Raw genomic sequence first — 23,294 nt, forward strand, 5'->3', positions numbered from 1 at the left:
TAATCTCTTTACTTTGCTGGACAAGTTGGATTTTGTTTTGTATGTGTCAAACAATGAAATAACATATTTTGTGTAACCAATAAACAGTCTTGTGTCTGTTGAAATTTGCAAAGTCATTCATTGTTGGAATCTGACCAAATGTGGCACAGCACACGAAAACCTGGATAAAGTAGGAATCTATCATTTATGTACTCTCAGAAAGTTTAAAAATCACAGATTCACATACTTTAGATAGAACTGAGCTAACCATCATAGTTTGTTTTTTTGTCTACATTTTTTTCAAAGTTGAAATGCCCAAAAAGAACAAATGGAGAAACTGGCTCGTGAAAAAAACCATACATTTGCCTGCTTGCAACTTTAGAACAAGAATTATCTTGAACATGTATGTGGTGTCAAAAGATTCTGAATTAGGTAAACTATAAATTTCTGAGTGGAAAAAAAAAGCACAGGAAAATTCATACTTTCTTTCCGTCCTGAAACGAAGTAAAGAATGGTGAGTGGAGGAGTGATGTCATGCCTCGAAAGAGCAGTCAATGGCGACAGTGAATGTTCAAATGAGAGACAAAGGCCATATGTATATTTGAAAAAAAAAAACAAAAAAAACAACTCCCCCCCCCCCCCCCCGTAATGCTGATGAATCTTTTAAACTTCAGCTTTTGATCCCAGATCAAAATAACATTGACTGACTGCAGTCATTAAGTGTATTGCCACATCACTGGCTGACGTTATTTCAGAAAAGCCTGGAGTCAAATGCAACTTAAGTGACAAATGTGTGCAGCAGTACCAACAATATATGCACCTTCAAACATTAAAAATATTACCGTTTTTAGGCAGTTTTATGCAAAAATATTTACCAGCAGCTAAGATAAGACTTCAACGATGCTAAATTTGTGAAAATCTTGTTTTTCATTATTTTGACCCTAATGACATGTTTTTGTGCATAGCTAAAAAAAAGAAGAAAAAAAAAAAGCTTTAACCGGGTTTTCATATGCTGTGTCACAAATGCATAAAAACTCAGATTATTTTTCCCCAAATAACAGCATAAGTTGACCTCTGTTTGTACACCTGAACAAGATTAATATGTGCATGTGTAGTGCGATTTGAGACTAAATGACAACTGACAACTGTCTGTTGATTTTTTATGTTTCTTTGTGGACAATATCCAACAAGTGAATAGGCCTGAGCACAAATGTTTCTCTGAATAAAATTTAGTGGCCTCCTTCACCTCCTTTTAATGATATCTTACCACACACTACTGATTAAATGCACACACACACATAGTGAATATTCATACAAGGGAATAGTTGCAATGCTGCATACCAATAAAATGACAGCTTGGGTGAATATAAATTGTAAAAGACCTTCACAATGAGTGTAAAATGCAAAAGCTTTTCTATGCCTTGGTCACATTTTAAAATCTAATGTTTTAGATGTATGAGATCATTCTAAAGAAAAAAACATTTCCCATAGCATATACAGATTGATGTCCCATTACTTGGCAGAATATTGCTGCCCCTAACTGATGTATAATCTAACTACTAATCAGAACCCCCTATCTAAACTAAAAAATGATTTAAACAACTATTGTCGATCAGTGTGTCGGTATGCCAGATACAAGTGCAAAGTTTTGTGAATGAGAAGTAAAACAGTAACCTGACTTTGGAAACATTTTTTGTCTTCTTTATAATTTTTGTACCCATCCCAGAGGTGCATTGCCATCATAATTAGAATGTATGGAAACAACTGATTCTTTCATCCTATTTTCAAGCCAAAATTGGTGTCGACAAAGTACTTCCAGAGAAGATAAATTTCCTAACATTTACCATGGTTATGTATACATACACATGCAGACCCACAGACAACAAAAACACATGGTTATTACACAGACTCATGTGTGTAAAGTACATTGACATTATAATCAGACTGTGTAGGAAGAACTTATTTTTGTCGTATTTCTCAGCCAAGCTGGGTGTCAGCTGACAAAGTATTTGCAGAGAAAATGAATTTGTAAAAGTTTGATGTGGACAAAGCACACACACACACACACACACACACACAAAAAACAGGGTCCTTATCTAGACTCACACTGTGTGTAAAATACACGCATGAGCCACAAAAAAAACACAAAAAAACAACAACACACACACACACACTCACATGGACACACACATGAACACACAAGTGAAATACAGGGTTACATAGAGTCACAGTGTGCGACATCCACATATAAGCACACAAAAAACAAAACAAAAACCAACAGAAATGCGCGTGCGCGCACGCGCGCACACACACACACACACACACACCTATCCCCCAAAACACCCACACACTCACATGGACACACACATGAACACACAAGTGAAATACAGGGTTACACAGAGTCACATTGTGTGACACCCACACATAAGCACACACAAAAAAACAACAGAAACACACACACACACACAACACAGGGTTGTTTCATCAACTCACATTGTGTATAAGCACTCAAGTGAGCCCAAAAAGCAAATAAAATCACCCTTACCTTTTTCAGCACACTCTCTGATTAGGGCGTCTCCACCTTTGGCTTTCAATGCACTGGAAACATTTCCTGCACAAAAAGATGATGGTAATGAAAGCAATGTCCGTGATACTGCATGCTTTGTAGAACAGACGAATCCTGAATGAAATGAGACATGAACAAGAGAAATTGACAGCGAGTGAGACCTAAAGACAGAGACAGACAGCGAAAGAAAGAGAGGGAGGAGGTTGTGGAGTGTTGTAAGAAGGGACAGAAAGACAGACAAGCAATGGATAGACAGAGAATAGAGCTACGTGCAACAGCCTAGTGGTTAAAGCATTGGATTTTTTTCTTTTTTTTTTTTTTTTTTTTTTTTTGCTTCCCCATCATCTGCACTATTTCATTGGCACTACTCCCACGCCGCTCATTCAGATTCCCCCATACGCGGCCACACCCGGGTTCGTCTGTCACAATTCCAGCGTCGGCAGTCCACAGGGAACCATCGATGTTAGGTCACCAGGAAGCCACACAGCAGAGGAGACCCTGCACTGCTGCTGAGTCACTTCGGTGGTGTTCAGTGGTGCCTGTTCTGATTTAATGTACTTAGGACACCACCTACTAAGCCCCCTACTAAAGACAATAATGGCTTAGTCACGGAGCCAGACTGAGTGAACGTCCCTCCCAAAGTGGAGACCGCCACCACGTTGGGACACCACCTACTAAGCCCCCTACTAAAGACAATAATGGCTTAGTCACGGAGCCAGACTGAGTGAACGTCCCTCCCAAAGTGGAGACCGCCACCACGTTCCTCAAACAACAGTCACCCATGAATCTGCCGACAATGAAGACATTGACAGGACTCACCCCAAGCACGGAAGTGGAGGGGTATCGAAACTGAGGTCACCATGAGAGCAGAGCAGGAAAGGCCACAGACTTTGAGACTGTTTTGTTTATACTGATGATGATGAATGAGGAGGAGGATGACGATGACAATGTTGCAATGGAGGTCCATTTTGGTTTGGGACTGCGTGACAAGGCTGTACTCTATGCTTCCTGTCATAATGATATCCCGGTGTTAACCAGGCCTGAAAGATACAGACACTTGCAGTGTTGGTCAGGTAATTAGAGCAACACACCCAAAGATGCATTCGTGAAGTGGATGGTCCCAGTCTCCCCATTTAAGCCCATAGCACACTCAACTCTGGGTAGAAGCCGGCCACGGGCCGGAAAACCCACCTGTGCTGGGATTCGAACCCATGTCCTCCCAGCCGTCAGTCAGTGACACTAACCACTTCACCACAGCAGCTGGTAAGCATTGGAATTTCAGTCTGAGTGCTCTGGGTTTATATTCCAGGTGTGAGCATGCCTGGTGGGTGAAGGGTGGAGATTTTTCCGATCTCCCAGGTCAACAGATGTGCAGATATGCTAGTGCCTGAACTCCCTTTGTGTGTATACACATGCAGAAGATCAACAAAACGCATTAAAAGATCCCACAATCCATGTCAGCGTTCAGTGGGTTAAGGAAGCAAGAACATACCCAGCATGCAACTCCACCCCACCCATCCCCCAAAACAGAGCATTGCCTACATGGCAGGGATAAAAATGGTTATACATATAAAAGCCCACCCATGTCTGTGAGGGAACACGGAAGTCATAGCCCATGAACAAAGAAACAGGAGAAGAAGAGGAAGAAGAAGAAGAAGAAGAAGAAGCAGAAGGCTGTCTGATTTATATATCTGTGTGTGTGTGTGTGTGCGTGTGTGTGTGTGTGTGTGAAGGTGTGTGTGTGTGTGTGTGTGTGTGTGTGTGTGTGTGTGTGTGTGTATGTGTCTTGGTGTGTCATCAAGTTGTCATGGAACTCAATGTGACCTCTGTAGATTACTATAGCCAGAAACAACAACAACAACAACAACAAAACAACAAAGACCCCAAACATTTCCTTGATAAATATAGCTGAAAAGAAAACAAATAAAAACATATACCCCAGCCTAGATCCATCTGTGAGTTTCAAAATAGTTATCAATGTTATATATGTTGTAGAACTTGAATGTGATCTGCTAATACATGAACCAGAAACGAAATAACAACCACAACAAAAGCAAACCTGGAAATGTCATTGGTAAAAAAAAACACAACACCCCCCCACTCCCTCCCCCCCACCCCCGCCCCCCACACACTAACACACTCACTCACACTCACAAAAGAAAACAAACAAACAAACAAAAAACACACTTACTGGTAACAAATGGTAAAGAGTGGTAACTCTCTCCACTCTCTGTGTGACATTTACCGGTACCTTACGAAACAGGGTGTGGCTGTGTATGGGAGGTGACTTGGAATGAGTGGCATGAGAGTGATGACTTTTTCTTTCTTTCTTTTTTCTTTCTTTCTTTCTGCATTTGTGGGCTGCAACTCCCACGTTCACTCGTATATACAAAAGTGGGCTTTTTTACATGTATGTCCGGTTTTAACCCGCCATGTAGGCAGCCATACTCTGCTTTCGGGGGGTGAACTTTAAAACAGTGCAAATGATGGGACAGTGAAAAACAAAACAAAACGCACACACACACACACACACACACACAAACACACACACACTAACTCACTCTCTCACACACACAAACACACACACACACACATGCACACAAACACACACACACACACACATACACACACTAACTCACTCTCTCACACACACAAACACACACACACACGAACACACATACACGCACACACACACACACACACACCTTTGCTTAGATCCAGCTGTGCGTTAGAGCTGTTGACAATGGCGTCTGCCGCCTCTTCCGTGATGTTTCCATGCTTGATGATCAGCTTCAGGTCCCCTATCTCAAAGACAGCACTGGTGCTGGCTTGGATTGGCACTTGTGATGCTGAAACATGTCAACCTGCAAACTCAGCCGTTTGTGTTGTGTCGTGTCGTGTCGTGTCGTGTCATGATGTGTTGTGTTGTGATGTGGTGTGGTGTGGTGTGGTGTGGTGGTGTGGTGTGGTGTGGTGTGGTGTGGTGTGGTGTGTTGTGATGTGGTGTGGTGTGGTGTGGTGTGGTGTGGTGTGTTGTGGTGTGGTGTTGTGTGTTGGGTTGTGGTGTGGTGTGTCATGGTGTGGTGTGTTGTGGTGTGGTGTGGAGTGGTGTGTTGCTGTGTGGTGTGGTGTTGTGTGGTGTGGTGTGGTGTGGTGTGGTGTGTTGGGTTGGGTTGTGGTGTGGTGTGTTGCTGTGTGGTGCGGTGTGGTGTGGTGTGTCATGGTGTGGTGTGATGTGTTGTGGTGTGGTGTGGATTGTGTTGCTGTGTGGTGTGTTGTGTTGTGGTGTGTTGCTGTGTGGTGTGGTGTGGTGTGTTTTGTTGTGGTGTGGTGTGGTGCGGTGCAGTGTGTTGTGTGGTGGTGTTATGTTGTGATGTGGTTTGTGTCTGCGGTTGTAGTAGTAGTAGTAGTAGTAGTAGTAGTAGTAGTAGTAGTGAGCAAGTGTGTGTGTATGTGTGTGCATGTGCATACGCATGTGGGTTGGTGGGTGTGGGTGTGTGTGATGGTAGTAGTAGTAGTAGTAGTGGTAGGAACAGCAGCAGCAATAGCAGTAGTAGTAGCAGTAATAGTAGTAGCAGGCACGTGTGTTTGTGTGTCTGTGTGCGTCTGTAAGGGAGTGTGTGTGAGTGGGGGGGAGGTGGTGGTACGAGGGAGGTGTGTGTTGAGGATTTATGGGTGGGTGTGAATGTGCGTGTGCGTGTGCCTTGTATAGCACTGAAATGCATGGTGTTGCATTGCTTTGCCTTACACGTTAATGCACAGTGTGCTGCACTGCACTGCATTGCATTGTATTGTATTGTCTTTTTGTCACAACAGAGTTCTCTGCATGAAATCTCAGCTGCTCTCCCTGGGGAGAGCGTGTCGCTACAGTAAAACACCACCCTTTCTTTTTCTGTCTGCAAGTGAATTTGTTTTACTGTCAAAGCGGAGTTTCCTGCACAAATTTTGCCAGGAACAACCATTTCCTTGCCATGGGTTCTTTCACGTGCGCTAAGTGCAAGCGGCATACAAGACCTCGGTTCATCATCTTATCTGAATGAGTAGCACCCAGACCACTACTCAAGGCTCTAGCAGAGGGGGAGAAAATGCTAGCTAGTGTGGGGATTTGACCCCATGCGCTCAGATTCTCTTGCTTCCTCGGTAGACACGCTACCAATACGCCCCTGCTGCGCTTGTGATTCCTGCATTGGTGATGTTAGCTGCTTGTGTGCACCATAATCATTAGAATTTTGTTGTCATCAGTGATGTCGACTTCATTCAAAGTGTCTTTACGTACATATTTTTCTCATTTCATGCTGAATGTAGATTGTCATGTGTTGTTTGAAAAGTAAAGAACCTTTTTTTTTGCAAGGGTTAAAGGATAAATGAATACATTTTTTTTTTTTTTTTTAAACATGTCAACATCAGCTATGTGGACTGACATGTGATACTCACATGTCTTCAGCTGAGAGCAACTGCTGGCAGAGAACTTCCTGTTCAGTCGGCTTCCTTTGGGGGTGGATGAAGGTGAAGGTGGAGGCACTGTCACTTCTCCCCCGAACTGATCTCTCACCTTGTTGAACACCTGGGGGGGGTTGGGGAAAACAATCAGTGGCTCGTTTCTGAGCATCATGGATTTTCAAAACACTCTCAAGGAATGCAGTATTTTCACCTGTCAACTGCCTACATGACTGGTTAACCCTTCATACTGTAGATGTGGCCATATTGCCTACATGATGGGTTAATAATATTTAATAACATTCTATTTTTTATATAGCGCTATAATACAAGCATAAGCAAGCTCTAAGCGCTTTCCAATCCAGTACCTAAAGTGAAACAAGAAAGCATATAAAAAGTAATAGAAACATAAAGCAGAATCATTAATATTATAAAAACACAATGCATAAAACTCACAAAGTAACATACTATTAATACCACAACTGTTACACTCCAACACTCACACTAACACAGAAGCACAGACACACACATGATTAAACAGCTGAGATGACAGCAAATCATAGTACTGTAGTTATGGCCATATTGCCTACATGATGGGTTAACTCACGGTACTGTAGTTGTGGCTACATTGCTTACAGGATCGGTTAACCCTTTATACTCCAGTTGTGGCAATATTGCCTACAAGATGCGTTAATCTGTCAAACTGCAGTTGTGGCTATTTTGCATACATGATGGGTTTATCTGTCGAACTGTAGTTGTGACCATATTGCCTACATGGTGTGTAAATCTGTCATACTATAGTTGTGGCCATATTACAAATATGATGGGTTAACTCACTGTACTGCAGTTGTGGCCACATTGCCTACATAATGGGTTAACTCACTGTACTGCAGTTGTGGCCACATTGCCTACATAATGGGTTAACTCACTGTACTGCAGTTGTGGCCACATTGCCTACATAATGGGTTAACTCACTGTACTGCAGTTGTGGCCACATTGCCTACATAATGGGTTAACTCACTGTACTGCAGTTGTGGCCACATTGCCTACATAATGGGTTAACCCACTGTACTGTAGTTGTGGCCACATTGCCTACATAATGGGTTAACTCACTGTACTGCAGTTGTGGTCATATTAACTAATCTGTCATACTGTTGATGCAACCATAATGCTTGCATGACAGGTTGACTCTTCATACTCTAGTTGTGACCATATTACACTGAAGTTGTGACCATACTGACTATGTGATACTGTAATCCCCTGATCCATGTCAGCGTTTGGTAGGTTACAGAAACAAGAACATAGCATGCATCCCCCCCACCCACCCCCCCCACCCCCACCCCCGAAAACGACATGTGACTGCCCATACGGCAGGGATAAATTGGTCATAAGCATAAAAGCCCTTTCGTGTATATGAGTGAAAGTGGAAGTCGGAGCCCACGAACGAAGAAGAAGACAAGAGAGGCAAGGCCTTCAAGACTTACTTGTGATAAATTAAGTCCCCTAGCATTAATTACAGAGTAATTTCCCTTTTTTACTATCTGCACCAAAACGTTTGCAAAATAAATAAAAATTCCATGCTTAGCAAAAGAAGTTCCTGTTTGAACAAAAAATCATAATAATGATTCCTCTTGTTATTGTGTCAGAATAAGAGGTCAGAGTGCCAAGTTTAGGGAATACAAAAAATATAAATATAACAGTAAATGCAGTTTGCATATAATTAGGCTTCTTTTTTTAAAATTTTTTTGTGCCCATCCCAGAGGTGCAATATTGTTTTAAACAAGATGACTGGTAAGAACTGAGTTTTTCCTATTTTTATGCCAAATTTGGTGTCAACTGACAAAGTATTTGCAGAGAAAATGTCAATGTTAAAAGTTTACCACGGACACACACACACACACACACAGACAACCGAACACCGGGTTAAAACATAGACTCACTTTGTTTACACAAGTGAGTCAAAAAAGTAAATCTTTTGTTCACAAATCCATGCCATCACCACTCCCACAATGCTCATCCCAGGCCCCCAACCCGCACACCCCATCCACCCCAATACATGGCCTCATCCAGGCTGGTCCGCTACTGAACTATTCTAAACGGGAGACCACCATGAGCGACACACACACACAAACCTCAACCACCACCCCTCATTTCTGACCTCCAGGTTTTTCTTGTCACCGCGGTAGATGACGACGTTGGCGTTTCTCAGTGAGGTGGATGGGGTCTTCTGCTGGAACTGGTCAATGGCCCCGAACATGGTCTGGGCCACGCCTTGGGCAGGGTACCCCAGGCTGCCGGTGCCCAACACGGGGAAGGAGATGGACCTGTGATGCTGCCTGCTGGCCTCCGTCAGGCACTGCATCACGCAGTCCCCCAGCATCTGTACAATACAATACAATGCAATGCAGTACAATACAATACAATGCAATACAATACAATACAGGGCAATACAGTACAATACGATACGATGCGATACAATCCGATACAGTACAATACAATACAGTACGATACAGTACAATACAATACAGTACAGTACGATACAATACACTATGATATGATACAATATGATATGATACAATATGATACAATAAAACACAATATAATACAGTACAATACAAAAAAGCATGATACAATACAATACAATACATCTTTATTCATCCATTCAGAAATCAAATTGTGCATCCACAGCACGGGCTCATCACACACCCTACACAACATCTCAGCCCACAGCCAAGTCCAACACACCCACAACATGACAAAGGCTGGGGAGAAAAAAACAACAACAACAAACAAACAAACAAACAAACACAACCATACACACTAAATGCACACATGCAAGTAATACAACACAGCAGGTACATTTCCCACACATACACCCAAGTCCCCTTACTCTCTCTCCACACACACACACACACACACACACACACACACACACACAAACATGCACCCCACCCCTCTCCCCCCCCACACAGAGGGTAGGCTCTCAAGGCCAGACCAGCAAAATGGGTTTATGTGTGGGTCAGGCATCTGATCATTTTTGACTCACTTGTGTGAACAAAGTGAGTCTATGTTTTAACCCGGTGTTCAGTTGTCTCTGTGTGTGTGTGTGTGTGTGTGTGTGTCTGTGTGTCTGTGTGTCCGTGGTAAACTTTAACATTGACATTTTCTCTGCAAATACTTTGTCAGCTGACACCAAATTTGGCATAAAAATAGGAAAAAATCAGTTCCTTCCAGTCATCTTGTTTAAAACAATATTACACCTCTGGGATGGGCACAAAAAAATAAAAAGTGAAGCCTAATTATATGCAAACTGCATTTACTGTTATATTTATATTTTTTGTATCCTCTAAACTTGGCACTTTGACCTCTTATTCTGACACAACAACTAGAGGAGTCATTATCATCATTTTTTGTTCAAACAGGAACTTCTTTTGCTAAGCATGGAATTTTTATTTATTTTTGCAAACGTTTTGGTGCAGATAGTAAAAAAAAAAGGGAAATTACTCTGTAATTAATGCTAGGGGACGTAATTTATCACAAGTGAGTCTTGAAGGCCTTGCCTCTCTTGTTTTCTTTTCTTTTCTTCTTTACGCAGATGTGATATAGCATATAGGGATCAGTGAGCATGCTTTGACACCTCTTTGGAACAGAGAAGAGAAGACTAAATCAAGCTTCAAAACAACTGGTCAACCAGACACAATAACCTTCCAGGAAATCATGCTATGTTTCTTTGTTTTTCTCTTGTTTTGGCATGTGTGAGGGGGTGGGGGTGGGGTGGGGTGGGGGCAGTAGCGTGCTTTCCTGAATGTGTGTGTGTGTGTGTGTGTGTGTGTGTGTGTGTGTGTGTGTGAGAGAGATTTTAAATCTGTGTGTGTGTTTGTGTACATGTGTGTGTGTGTGTGTGTGTGTGTGTGTTTGTGTACATGTGTGTGTGTGTGTGTGCATATGTTTGCATATAATTATGTGTGTTCACATATGTGTATGCCTCTGTGTTTTTGTTTGTTTTGTGAGGTGTATTTATTTTGGGTTGTTTTTTTTTTCATTACTTTTTATCTTCCCTTTCCTCAGCACTCACCTGCAGAGCTGAAGGGTTGGCAAAGTTGACCAGGGCCAGGTGGTACACCTCCTTGCAGGCCAGGCTGTAGCCCGAGGTTCGAGCCATGTGGCCGAAGGAGATGCCGCTCGGGTAACGTCTCCGACACTCATCCTGCAGTTCCGGTCCCGCCTCCTGCAGGATTGACGCCGATATGGCACCGTTCGTCAGGTCCAGACCGTTGGAAGTGGAGTTGACGATGATGTCCGTCTGTTGTCGGCAAAAAAGACACCGGTGGCGCAGGAGAGAATGAGAATAGTAGACGTCGATGATGATAATGATGATGATGATGATGACATATAAGCATATAAATGTGAATAAGTTAATGAGTTTACGATAATGATGATGACATATGTAAGCATATGAATGAATGAATGATTAATGTTTACTTATGTGGCGCCTGAACAATTAAAATTTTATAATAAGTGTAATACATAGCTCTAAGAAAAATACATTACAATATGTTACTTATGTAACATTTAATCATATAAAATCTGCAAGAAATATACATCCCATTATGTTACTTATAAAGCATCTAATAAATTATGTTATAAATGCATTACACAGTTCCCAGAAAAATACATTACAATTTATTTCTTATGAAGCACCTACTCAAATAAAGTTTGTAGTGAGTGCATTACATAGTTTAAAAAAAAATCCATTACAATATATTACTTACATAGCATCTAATCAAATGAATTTACAGTGTGTTGCATAGTTCCAAGAAAAATACATTAAATATGCTACTGACAAAGCACCTAATCATATAGATTTTATAGTAGGTTACATAGTTCCAAGAAAAATCCATGTCAACATGTTATTTATATAACCCTTTATCAAATAACTTTTAAAGTAAGTGCAATACATAGTTCCAAGAAAAATACTTTATAGTACGTTATACCATCCACAAAACCTTGCAGGCGAAAGTAAATCAGAAAAATTACAAACTATGACAAGACAATGCACCAAAAGTAAATACCAAGCACAATATACACAGCACACACGTACACATGTTACACACATGCTTGCACACTAATATATATCACAATTAAACAAGGCAGTTTTGAACACATAGGTCTTGAGGTTTTGTGTTAAAGCTGGAAGTGGACAGGATGTGTCTTTCTCTTCACGGCAAGGAGTTTTGTATTGTATTTGTATTTCTTTTTATCACAACAGATTTCTCTGTGTGAAATTCGGGATGCTCTCCCCAGGGAGAGCACGTCGCTACACTACAGCGCCACCCATTTTTTTGTATTTTTTCCTGCATGCAGTTTTATTTGTTTTTCCTATCGAAGTGGATTTGTTGCCGTGGGTTCTTTTACATGTGCTAAGTGCATGCTGCACACGGGACCTCGGTTTATCATCTCATCCGAATGACTAGCTTCCAGACGACCACTCAAGGTCTAGTGGAGGGGGAGAAAATATCGGTGGCTGAGCCATGATTTGATTATTTTTCCAACAGTGAAGACATTAGCACTTTGGCCGACTTACACATCTGCTGTTGATCTCAGAGACACACAAACACATAGGCACATAAATGTTGTTATACTTAATACGTGTATAGTGTATAAGTATAGCACAGCGTTAAATGGAGAAGAAGAAGAAGAAGAATCAAAAAAAGAGTTGTTGAGTTTGTTTACCTGAACCAATCTTCCATTGACTATCATACTTTTATATCCCTATCTCTCTATCTATGTACAGCCTGACTGATGCCAGGATATATAATGAGAGTACAGCCTGATCACACAGTCCCAAACCTAAATGGGACCCCATAGCAGCAGCAGCAGCAGACCCATCATCATTCATCATTATTAACAACAACAAAAAAAAAAAGAAAAAAAAAAAGATGTCACAAAGTCTGAGGCGCACAAAAGAGAAAAAAACAAAGGAAAAGAACAGAAAGGAAAAGTGTGGTATACTTACTTCTTCTTCTGCATTTGTGGACTGCAACTCCCGGCATGTTCACTTGTATATACGAGTGGGAATTTACATGTATGATCGTTTTCACCCCCGCCATGTAGGCAGTCATACTCCGTTTTCAGGGGTGTGTGGATGCTGGGTATGTTCTTGTTTCCATAACCCACCAAACGCTGACATGGATTACAGGATCTTTAACGTGCGTATATCTAATCTTCTGCATGTGTATGCACCATACAGGAGTTCAGGCAGGAGCAGGTCTGCACATATGTTGACCTGGGAGATCGGAAAAATCTCCACCTTTAACCCACCAGGTGTGCTGAAACTACTAGGGATTGAACTCAGGAAAGCTGGGTGAGAATCCAGCGCTCTAACCATTCGGCCACCGCACCCATTGGTGTACTTACTGACTGCTTGGCGATCTCCCCTTCCACAACGGCCACACTGATGACTCTGTGTCTGGCTGATGAGACCACTCCTTTGACACTGGCACCTGCAAGCAGATCCAGTCTTATCATGTTGTCTTCAGCCCAGCTGACTGCAAGGGGGATGAATACCTGTCTTCTTCTTCTTCTTCTGTGTTCACTAGTATGCACACAAGTGAGCTTTTACGTGTATGACCGTTTTTACCACACCATGTAGGCAGCCATACTCTGTTTTCGGGGGTGTGCATGCTGGGTATGTTCTTGTTTCCATAACCCACCGAACGCTGACATGGATTACAGGATCTTTAACGTGCGTATTTGATCTTCTGCTTGCATATGCACACGAAGGGGGTTCAGGCACTAGCAGGTCTGCACATATGTTGACCTGGAAGATCGTAAAAATCTCCACCCTTTACCCACCAGGCGCCGTCACCGTTATTCCAACCCGGGACCCTCAGATTGACAGTCCAACGCTTTAACCACTCGGCTGTTGCGCCCGTCGAATACCTGTCAATTCCTAACTCATTCTACTCCAGGTAGGAGTAAACTCGTACCATGATTACTTCCCCTGCGGACCAGGAACAAGTATTCTCACACCAACACAATATTCTAATTCCGTTCATTCTTGCTTGGCACAGATGGCATTCTAAACTGAACTTTTTTATGAATTCTGGAAGCATGAAAACAAAGCTTTGATTGACCAATCAACAATTCTCCATCGATTTTCACTGTTTTAGTGTGAACAACCCTGTTTTTTTTTCTGCAGTGGTCTCATGTAGCACTAGTCCAGAGGAGTCGTAGAAGGCATGTAGCTATGGGGTAGAATAAGTTAAACCAGCTGAAGAGAACCTAAAATGATTTGAATAGGTCAGTTTAAACAAACATTAAAAAGAACAACATATTCACCTCTTGCTCAGTCCATGTACAATTTAAGTCAATTCAAAAACATTTAAAACAATGTAAAAAGTCCATTTTGCTCACATCCATATATGCCATGACAGTCCATTTCAAAATAAAATTAAGTTTATAATGTATATTTCCTTCTGGAACTGAAAAAGAGTGTCTGGTTGGACATCCTTTGTCCACCGACCAGATGTTTTATAAAAAAATAAAAATAAAAAATAAATAAATAAATAAATAAAACTTTCTGTTCGAATCTGAAAATGCCACATAACCTTCCCCATGTTCATATATAAAATTTGCCTTTCTAATTCTTCCTTCACTGTGAATTCAGACTATCACAGTCTGAAGAATGTCACACTACCTGTCATCAGAAATGAGGGTGATACAATGCAGTTCTGAATTTGATGCAAAAGGAGCAATCTGTGTGTGTGTGTGTGTGTGTGCGTGCACATCCCAGTCCATGTACAGGACATGAACCCACAGAACTCTAGCTTCCTTGTCGAGCCGAATTTACCACAATCCTCAATCGACCATAACATACTCACCAGATTTCAGCGGAACTGCCGCTGCCGATGATGGCTGGACAACCCCAGGGGAGGACACACTGCGGGCGGAAGGGAACACTCGGTGGACGGCATCGACAAACAGCTGTGCGACCCCAGGGGTCAGGTGGCAGAAGGTCACATTCCTGACCCGAACCTTCTTGTAGGACCCCAGCCAGTCCCTGACCGCCTCCACGATGACCCGCGTCGCCTCCTTCTCCGGGTAGCGGAAGATGCCGGTGCTGATGGCCGGGAAGGCGATGGAGGTGCGGCCGGCGTCCGTGGCCGCGCCCATGCACTTGAGGACGGTGTCGTGCAGGCAGTCCTCCTCCTCCCCCCCACCCCGGTACACCGGCCCCACCGCATGCACCACCACCTTGCAGGGGAGGCAACCAGCCCCTGTCGTGATGATGTCCCCTTCCTGCAGCGGCTGGCCTCGGGCCTTCACGGCTCTGTCGCTCTCCTCTTGTATGATCTTGCCGCCTGAACCGAATCAAATCATGGTGCTTAGAGGCTCGCCGACCACATAAAAGGCCATCTCAAGGCTATCACCATGTTAGCATCTACTTCAAGTCAGTTCAAATCAAATTATGGTGTTTAGAGCCTCGCCAACAACTTAAAAGAGGGGGGTGGGGGTGCATGGAGGTTTGAGGTTTTATCTGTCTTGTGTGTTTATCATGCTTGATGTGATCATCTAAAATTTTTCTGTGTGATGGAGTGGGGGTGGGGTGGGAGTGGGAGTGTGTGTGTGTTTGTGGGAGTGTGTGTTGTATTTTCTGCGTGTGTGTGTGTGCGTGACTGTGTGTGTATGTGCAAGTGTGTGTGTGTGTGTGTGTGTGTGTTATGTGTTACCTGTTCAGAGCATCCAGCGCAGCTAAACAAGAACACATCCTGACCTTTCTGGACAATGTCTCGGGCCAGCCCTCCAATGTGCTCCATGCGGGTGTTAGCCGCATTGACGATGACATCCACAGCCAGCTGGGTGATGTCCCCTTGGACAACTTGGATGGTGACACCACTGGGGAGCTGCACACTGGCAATCGTTTGCACGTTTTCTGTACCTTGCAGGCTGGCAACCTCAGTCCCCCCCGTGCTCACCTTGGTCTGTATCACCTGAACACACAGACAACTGTCTGTTATAAAAAAAAACACACAAGTCACTGAAAAAACACACAAGTCACTGAAGAAGAAAAACAGAAGGCACAGTTAAAAACTGCCCTGACTGAAAACATCAATCTGTCCAAAAAACACAAAAGTCTTAAAAGAAGAAAAAAAAAAGCTCACTTAAAAACTGCCCTGACTTTAACTCACTCAGTACGGCCAGTCCTCTCTTCTCCTCTACACAGATCCCTCGTATGTCCAGTGGGTGTCTCAATGACCCAACCTTTAGCTTCCGTCGTCAGAACTGTGGTATTCTTTGTCAACATTCACCTCTTCAGTGTAAGAGCCTTCCGCTGGTAATATTTTGATGGTGGTTATTGGGTTGAAACGCTATTAACGTCGTCTCTTTCGCCGTTTGTATGGAGAGAGTTAAAACACCAATCTGTGGAATGTTTCATTCACTCATTACAAACGCCTGTTTTATACCTGCGTTTGATGGGCACAACAGCCGAGTGGTTCAAACATTGGACTTTCAATCCAAGGGTCCTGATTTGAATCCAAGTCATGGTATATATACGAGATAGTCAGTCGTGTCCAACTATGACCATCAGAACAGCAGAGGAGGCAACTGTTGTTCCGACTATTTGGGCTAGAATTTGATTATAGTGGAGAGTGTCTTGCCCAAGTACATCCCCACTCTCTCGGCCAAGAGGGTTTTAGGACTGTCGGCGTTGGGAAGGTTCCTGAAGGCCAACTAGCCCACAAGGCTGCAGCACTAAGAGCCAGTGCAATTTTGCCTCCTAGTTTGAGAGTCATAGTCCTTCACAAAAGACTAAGCTGTAAACCTGTTTGTGCCTGTATCCCCTTCTGTACCCCCTGAATGTATATAAGCATGCGGAAGATCAAATATGCACGTTAAGTAAGCGTTCTGTGGGTTATGTAAACAAGAACATATCCAGCATGCATCCCCCTGAAAATAGAGTATGGCTGCCTACATTGCTGGGGTAAAGACAGTCATACACACAAAAGGAGGAGTCGCAGCCCCAAAAGAAAAAGATATCGGTGTTTGAAAAAGTGGGAGTCACAGCCCAAAAAGAAGAAGATATCAGTGTTTATTGATCATCTTCTTCGTCTTCTTCTCCCTTAAGTCCGTGAAGAGTCACTAGGGCACTGCACAGAAGATTTCACCAGATTCCTCCAAGTCTGACGGCTGTGTGTCAAAGCCTGGGTCTCTGCAAAATGGTTTTCCTGTCCATTCTGCAATGTTGTTGGTGTATCGTGTTTTCTGCCTTATCACCTCACCCACAATGCCATTTATCTGTGCTCAATGACTCCCTTTATCGCTGATTTCAGGGAAACCATCGGATGGCTTTTCCCACCATGAACCAGACAGTGGCCTCACACAAGAGCCTCCACACCGGTGACAGTGAACCCCTGGCCAAGTCTTGTTTCTCGTCCCTTCACCCACCCCTTCCACAAAACAGTGAATAGTGACGTGGGTACCCCAAAACATTTATTTTTTAATACTCAGATCATATAAAGCACAGCACGACATAAGATTCAACACCACACATGTTTCAACAGGGTAAATTTTGCACACACAGAGAGAGAGAAAAAAAAAAGATATTCGTCAAAGTCCTATCCTGAAAAAATGCATGGAAGATGAAGATAAGTGCGCAGCATGATCAGCTCATCTACAGCATAGCTCAAACATTATCAAGCAAGAAAGCACTGACACAGAGGGGAACTACATGAAGTCACATTTACTTGGATCAACACAGAGATATCACCCACTGGCTCAATCAAATTATTACAATGAACATCATATCAGATGAAATCAACTCGCCATTCATTCACCCCCCCCCCCTCTTCCCTCTCCTCTCCTAACCGATTACATTCACATGCAATAACCAATACTCCAACAAAATTTCTTCAATCACCAGTATGTGTGACAGAATATTAAACACAATTCCTTGTCCTCCTCAAATCAAGTCAAGCTGCTCATAGTCCAGCTGAAACAAAGGGACTATTTCAGGGCGGAGTACCTGTCAGTTCTTAAATCAAGTGTTAGAGAACACAAGAATGTTATCTCTCTCCATACGAACGGCGAAAGAGACGACGTTAACAGCGTTTCACCCCAGTTACCACCATCAAAATATTGCAAGCGGAAGGCTCTTATACTGTGAATGTTGACAAAGAATACAATTCTGATGACGGAAGCTAAAGGTTGGGTCATTCAGACACCCACTGGACATCCGAGGGGTCTGTGTAGAGGAGAAGAGAGGACTGGCCGTACTGAGTGAGTTAAAAAGCCATTTTAACTCATTCTACCCCACAGCTACATGCCTGCTACAACTCCCATGGACCAGTACAATACGCACCAGTACAGAAAAAACAGGGTGGTAAACTAAAACGGTGAAAATCCTAGGAGAATTGTTGATTTAACTGGTCAAACAAAGCTTCACTTTCATGCTTTCAGAATTTGTAAACAGTTCAGTTTAGAATGCCAACTGTACCAAGCAAGGATAGATGAAATTAGAACAGTGTGTCAGTACAAGAATACTCGTATCTGGTTCACAGGGGGAGCAATCATGGTAAGCATTAATTCATACCTGGAGTAGAATGAGTTAAACAGCATCAGAAAGACCAATTCATCCACCAGCATCTCGCTCAGTACACACAAAACAGTCATCCACCAGCATCTCGCTCAGTACACACAAAACAGAAGTCAAATAAAAAATACTGATTTCCTTAAGGAACTGAAAAAGAGTCCTCGGGGACATCCCAGGTACACTGAATGACAGAAAAGTGGAGGAAAACAAGTGCATGTAAATAACCATTCCTCTTTTTTTCCATTAAGAAAATGACTTTGTAAACATTTAAACAATATTCACGGGGGACTGCCATTAGAGGGATGTGGTGCCTGTCTCCACTCTTAGGGGAAAACTCACTCAATCTGGCTCCATGACAGAGCTATAATAGTTGCTAGTAGGGGGGTTAGTAGGTGGTGTACTAAGTATGCTGAATCAAAACAGACACTACTGAGCACCACTGAAGTGACTCAACTACAATACAGGGTCTCCTCTGGTGTGTGGCCTCCTGGTGTCCTAACATCGATCGCTCCCTGTGGCCTGCCGATGCTGGGACTGTGATTGATGAACACAGGTGTGGCTGTGTATTGGGGACTTGGAATGAGCAGCATGGGAATAACACCACTGAAATGGTGCAGATGATGGGGCAGCAAAATAACAACAACAAAAAAACCCACCATTCAACAACCTCCACCCCACCCCCAATCCCAAAGAAAAAAAGAGAGAGTAAAATATCCATGAACTCACCTCCAGGTCTGCACTTTCCGGTGTCAGAGCCAGCACACAGTGGTTGGCCTGCTCCAGAGCACGGAGATCTCTGTCCCTCTGCATCGACTTGAGGATCTTGACCTTGGCCAGCTCTGTGAACTTCTCTTCATGGTAGACGATCTGAGAGTTCAGGTCTTCCAGACTCTTCCTCAGCTGCGCCAGTCCCTGGTTGGTGCCTCTGACTTGCAGCTCTGTTCCCAACGTTGTCATGATGACCTGAACTCTTTGGGCCTGGAGACTGTTCTGCAGCTTCCTCAGCCGCTGGTGCCATTCCTGCTGGATGAACCGCTGTCTGCTGGGGGAGAAACGCACCACCTGGGAGTAAATGCTGTTTTCCTGTATGAACACTTCGATTTCCTGCACTGCTGCATGCATGATGCTGTCGATGCTTGTGATGTAGACTTTCTGAGCATTGCGGTCTGGCGTGATCATCAGGACCTCAGGGTTACCTGTGACGAGTCGCTGAACAAGAGCGTTCCATGCATCACTTTCAAGCAGCCCTGCTGACTCTGGGCTCAGCTCACACACGTGCTCTGGAACAGACTTGTTGATGGTGTGGATTGCTTCAACCAAGGACTGATCTGTGAAAGCGAAGACAGTCAGTCGACTCTGTGCGTCCATCTCCCAGATGGCCACAATGTTCTGTTTTTTGAACTTTTGCACAATGTGAGGCCTGACCTCTTTGCGTTCCAGCAGCTTCTTCTGCATGCACGACAGTTTGGTCATTTTGTCCTTCTTGATCTGTTGAAGGGTTTGATACATTTCATTCTGAGCCTCTCTGATGTCTTTGAGGAGGCCGTGGAAAACGATGAGGTTCTCCCTCATCTGGATGTCCACCCTGAGGCCTTGGTAACGCTCCTCCATCTCCAGAGGGAACCCCTTGGCCAGCAACAGCCCCAGCTGGTGACCCTTCAGTCTGTTGTTGGGTTCTGTGATTTCCTGCTTCCTGCGCTCTACCATCTCCTCCGCCGCCCTGACCGTGTTGTTCACCTTGTCAAACAGTTCCTGGACCATGCCCTTGGTGCCGACAACGATGAAGGCAGTCTCTTCGGCCAAGGTGAACAACATGGCTCCCTCCTCCGGATCGATGATGTTGGCGGCACTCACCGCCTTCTCTGCCTCCTGCCAGAGCTGCTGCATGACGTCCCGGCGGTGGACCTCCAGCGAGGCCACCAAGCTCTCCACGCTGCCCTGCACGTCCACCCGCCACGTGTGGGCCAGGACACGTGCCCTGGGCACTTCCGGGGTCAGGGTGCACTCCAGGACCAGTGAGTCCCCAGTGAAACTTCCCCTGGCGTGGCTCTGCTGCGACAGCTGCTGAAGGAAGTCCGCCTGCTGCTTCTGGGACTGGAGCAAGAAGGCTACCTTGTGGCGGTCAAGGGTGTCCATGGTGACGGGGCGGGGGAGGGTGAAGGCAGTGGGGTCCTGGCTGCCGCCGGACTGACCCAGGCACTCCAGGTAGCACTTGACCCCAAGGTGGCTGTCGTCCAGTCTGTGGGACACCTTGCTCAGCACCATGTCCACCACTGGATTTCACAACAACAACAACAACAACAACAACAGTACAACATTAAATAAATACATGAAATGAAAGAAAGAAAGAAAGAAAGAAAAACAAAGAAGACCAGAAACATGTAAACAGATACAGGAAGATAAAAAGAGGAGAAAAAAAGAAGAAAAAGAAAGAGAGAAAAAAAAGGAAGAAAGAAAAACGTAAAATAAAGTGGCCTCTATCTGTTTTGCAAAACCATGAAAACAAAGTAGCTGAGTAAGCTGTTGGGTTAAGCGGAGAGACTGGGACCACAGTCAAATATTATCCAATTCATAGACACATCTTTGGTTGTGTTGCCCAAGCAACGCTGCAAGTGTCTGTATCTCTCTGGCCTGGTTAATGCCAGGATATCATTATGAAAGGATGCACTGAGTACAGCCTTATCATGAAAACCAAAAACCAAAAGCAAACCTCCATAGCAACGTTGTTATCCTCCTACATCATAATCCATATTAAAAAAAAAAAAAAATTAAAAAAAAGTGTTCCAAGTTCTGTGGCCTTTCATGCCCTGTTCTCATGGCGACCTCAGTTCCAATCCCCGTCCACTTCCGAGTTTGTCCTGTCAAGGTCTTCAGTTTCAGCTGATTTATGGGGGACTGTCAGTGGAGGGGTGTGGTGGCAGTCTCCCCTCTGCGAGGGCTGCTAGCTCAGTCTGGCTCTCACAGCTAAGCTATTACTGCCAGCAGTAGGGGGCTTAGTAGGTGGTGTCCTGAGTAAGCTAAATCAGAACAGGCACTATTGAACACCACCAAAGATACTCCGAAGCAGTGCAGGGTCTCTTCTGGTGTGTGGCATACTGGCATCCATAACAGTGATAGTTTCTTGTGGACTGTCGATGCTGGCATTGTGACAGACAAACCTGGGAGTGGCTGTGTATGGAGAACTTCGAATGAGTGGCTTAGAAGTAATAGGTGACGGGACAGCACACACAAAAAGTTGTTTTAATTTTGCTATTCACAGACAGGAGTTTTTCTTTTCCTCTTTTTTTTTTTTTTTTTTTTTTTAGATTATCTAAGAAAAGGAAATTCACCTTTTTTTTCATATCCAGTTCTGTACCTGTGTTAATATGGATAGATCTGCATGTACATTATTATCAAATCCAACACACACACACACACACACACACACATATATATATATATATATATATATATATATATATATATATATATATATATATATAGAAAGGAGTTACTTTGCTCTGTGCATATATCCACAGACATTTTAAACAACTTTTTTTTATAAAAAGCTCACCATTGTGGTCCTCAAAGTAAATGAAACATTTGCTCTCCTCGGGAACCATGTCTACTTTCTCCACTGGGCCGCCACAGCTTCGTTTGTTCTCAAAGTAGTTCCGGACTGTGTCCTCCGTGGTCACAGGGTTCAGGTTCTCCACCAGCAGACAGTTGGAGATGGGAACCTTGGACACCGCCAGCTTCCGCTGCTCCAGTGTTCTCTTCTGACACATCTGCATGGTCTTCACCAGGTCTGCAAAACCAGCACCTAGGTGACGTCATGAACGAAGAGCTGCAGTATAAGAGTCTTGAATGGAAAGATTAGAAAGTGTAAGGTCTTGAATGGAAAAGATTATAAAGTGCAAGGGTCTTGAATGGAAAGACAGGAAAGTGTAAGAGTCTCAAATGGAAAAATAAGAAAGTGTAAGAGTCTCAAATGGAAAGATAGGAAAGTGTATGGGTCTTGAATGGAAAAAATTAGAAAGTGCAAGGGTCTTGAATGGAAAGACAGGAAAGTGTAAGAGTCTCAAATGGAAAAATAAGAAAGTGTAAGAGTCTCAAATGGAAAGATTAGAAAGTGTAAGGGTCTTGAATGGAAAGATTAGAAAGTGTAAGAGCCTCAAATGGAAAGATAAGAAAGTGTAAGAGTCTCAAATGGGAAAGATTAGAAAGTGTAAGAGTCTTGAATGGAAAGATTTGAAAGTCTGAACAGAGCCATGAGTTCTAACTGATAAAACAAAAGCTAAACATGCAGACCACATACTTTGAAAAAAGATTTAAATAAGAAGTTGAAAGTCAGAAGAGTAACTTAATTTCTAAATGATAAAACAAAAGCAAAACATGCAGACCACATGCTTGAAAGAAGATTTAAATGAGAAGTTGTAAGTCAGAAGAGTAACTAAATTTCTAACTGATAAAACAAAAGCTAAACATGCAGACCACATGCTTGAAAGAAGTTTTGAATGAGAGGTTGAAAGTCTGAACAGTAACTTAATTTCTAACTGAAAAAAAACAAAAGCAAAACACACAGACCACACCATTTTAAAATGTCATTTTGATTGATTTCAAAACAAAGCTGACTCATTCATAGGGCACACTGTAGTTCAGAATGTTGTTTTCACTAGAGCATTTTATTCTTCCTCTGCATGCTTATCATGTCACATGTAGATGACAGAATCCTTTGCT

At 43.3% G+C, this 23,294-nt stretch overlaps 1 protein-coding gene across 2 annotated transcripts in view; it reads right to left on the minus strand.

Annotated features, from left to right (window-relative positions):
- The window catches only part of LOC143287475 (protein mono-ADP-ribosyltransferase PARP14-like), a 54,205-nt gene that overhangs the window by 23,429 nt on the left and 7,482 nt on the right, over positions 1-23,294 (minus strand). For both annotated transcript variants that reach the window (XM_076595489.1, XM_076595490.1), the window contains exons 3-12: positions 22,129-22,362; positions 19,302-20,848; positions 15,759-15,975; positions 14,866-15,345; positions 13,400-13,485; positions 11,058-11,285; positions 9,141-9,362; positions 6,980-7,109; positions 5,251-5,394; positions 2,525-2,590 (exon numbers count right to left, since the gene is read on the minus strand). In XM_076595489.1, coding sequence (XP_076451604.1) covers positions 2,525-2,590; positions 5,251-5,394; positions 6,980-7,109; positions 9,141-9,362; positions 11,058-11,285; positions 13,400-13,485; positions 14,866-15,345; positions 15,759-15,975; positions 19,302-20,848; positions 22,129-22,362 — 3,354 coding nt within the window. The remainder of the gene's footprint in view (positions 1-2,524; positions 2,591-5,250; positions 5,395-6,979; positions 7,110-9,140; positions 9,363-11,057; positions 11,286-13,399; positions 13,486-14,865; positions 15,346-15,758; positions 15,976-19,301; positions 20,849-22,128; positions 22,363-23,294) is intronic.

The sequence above is a fragment of the Babylonia areolata genome, chromosome 11 (genome assembly GCF_041734735.1).
Source record: "Babylonia areolata isolate BAREFJ2019XMU chromosome 11, ASM4173473v1, whole genome shotgun sequence".
In the NCBI taxonomy this organism is placed as follows: Eukaryota; Metazoa; Mollusca; class Gastropoda; order Neogastropoda; family Buccinidae; genus Babylonia; species Babylonia areolata.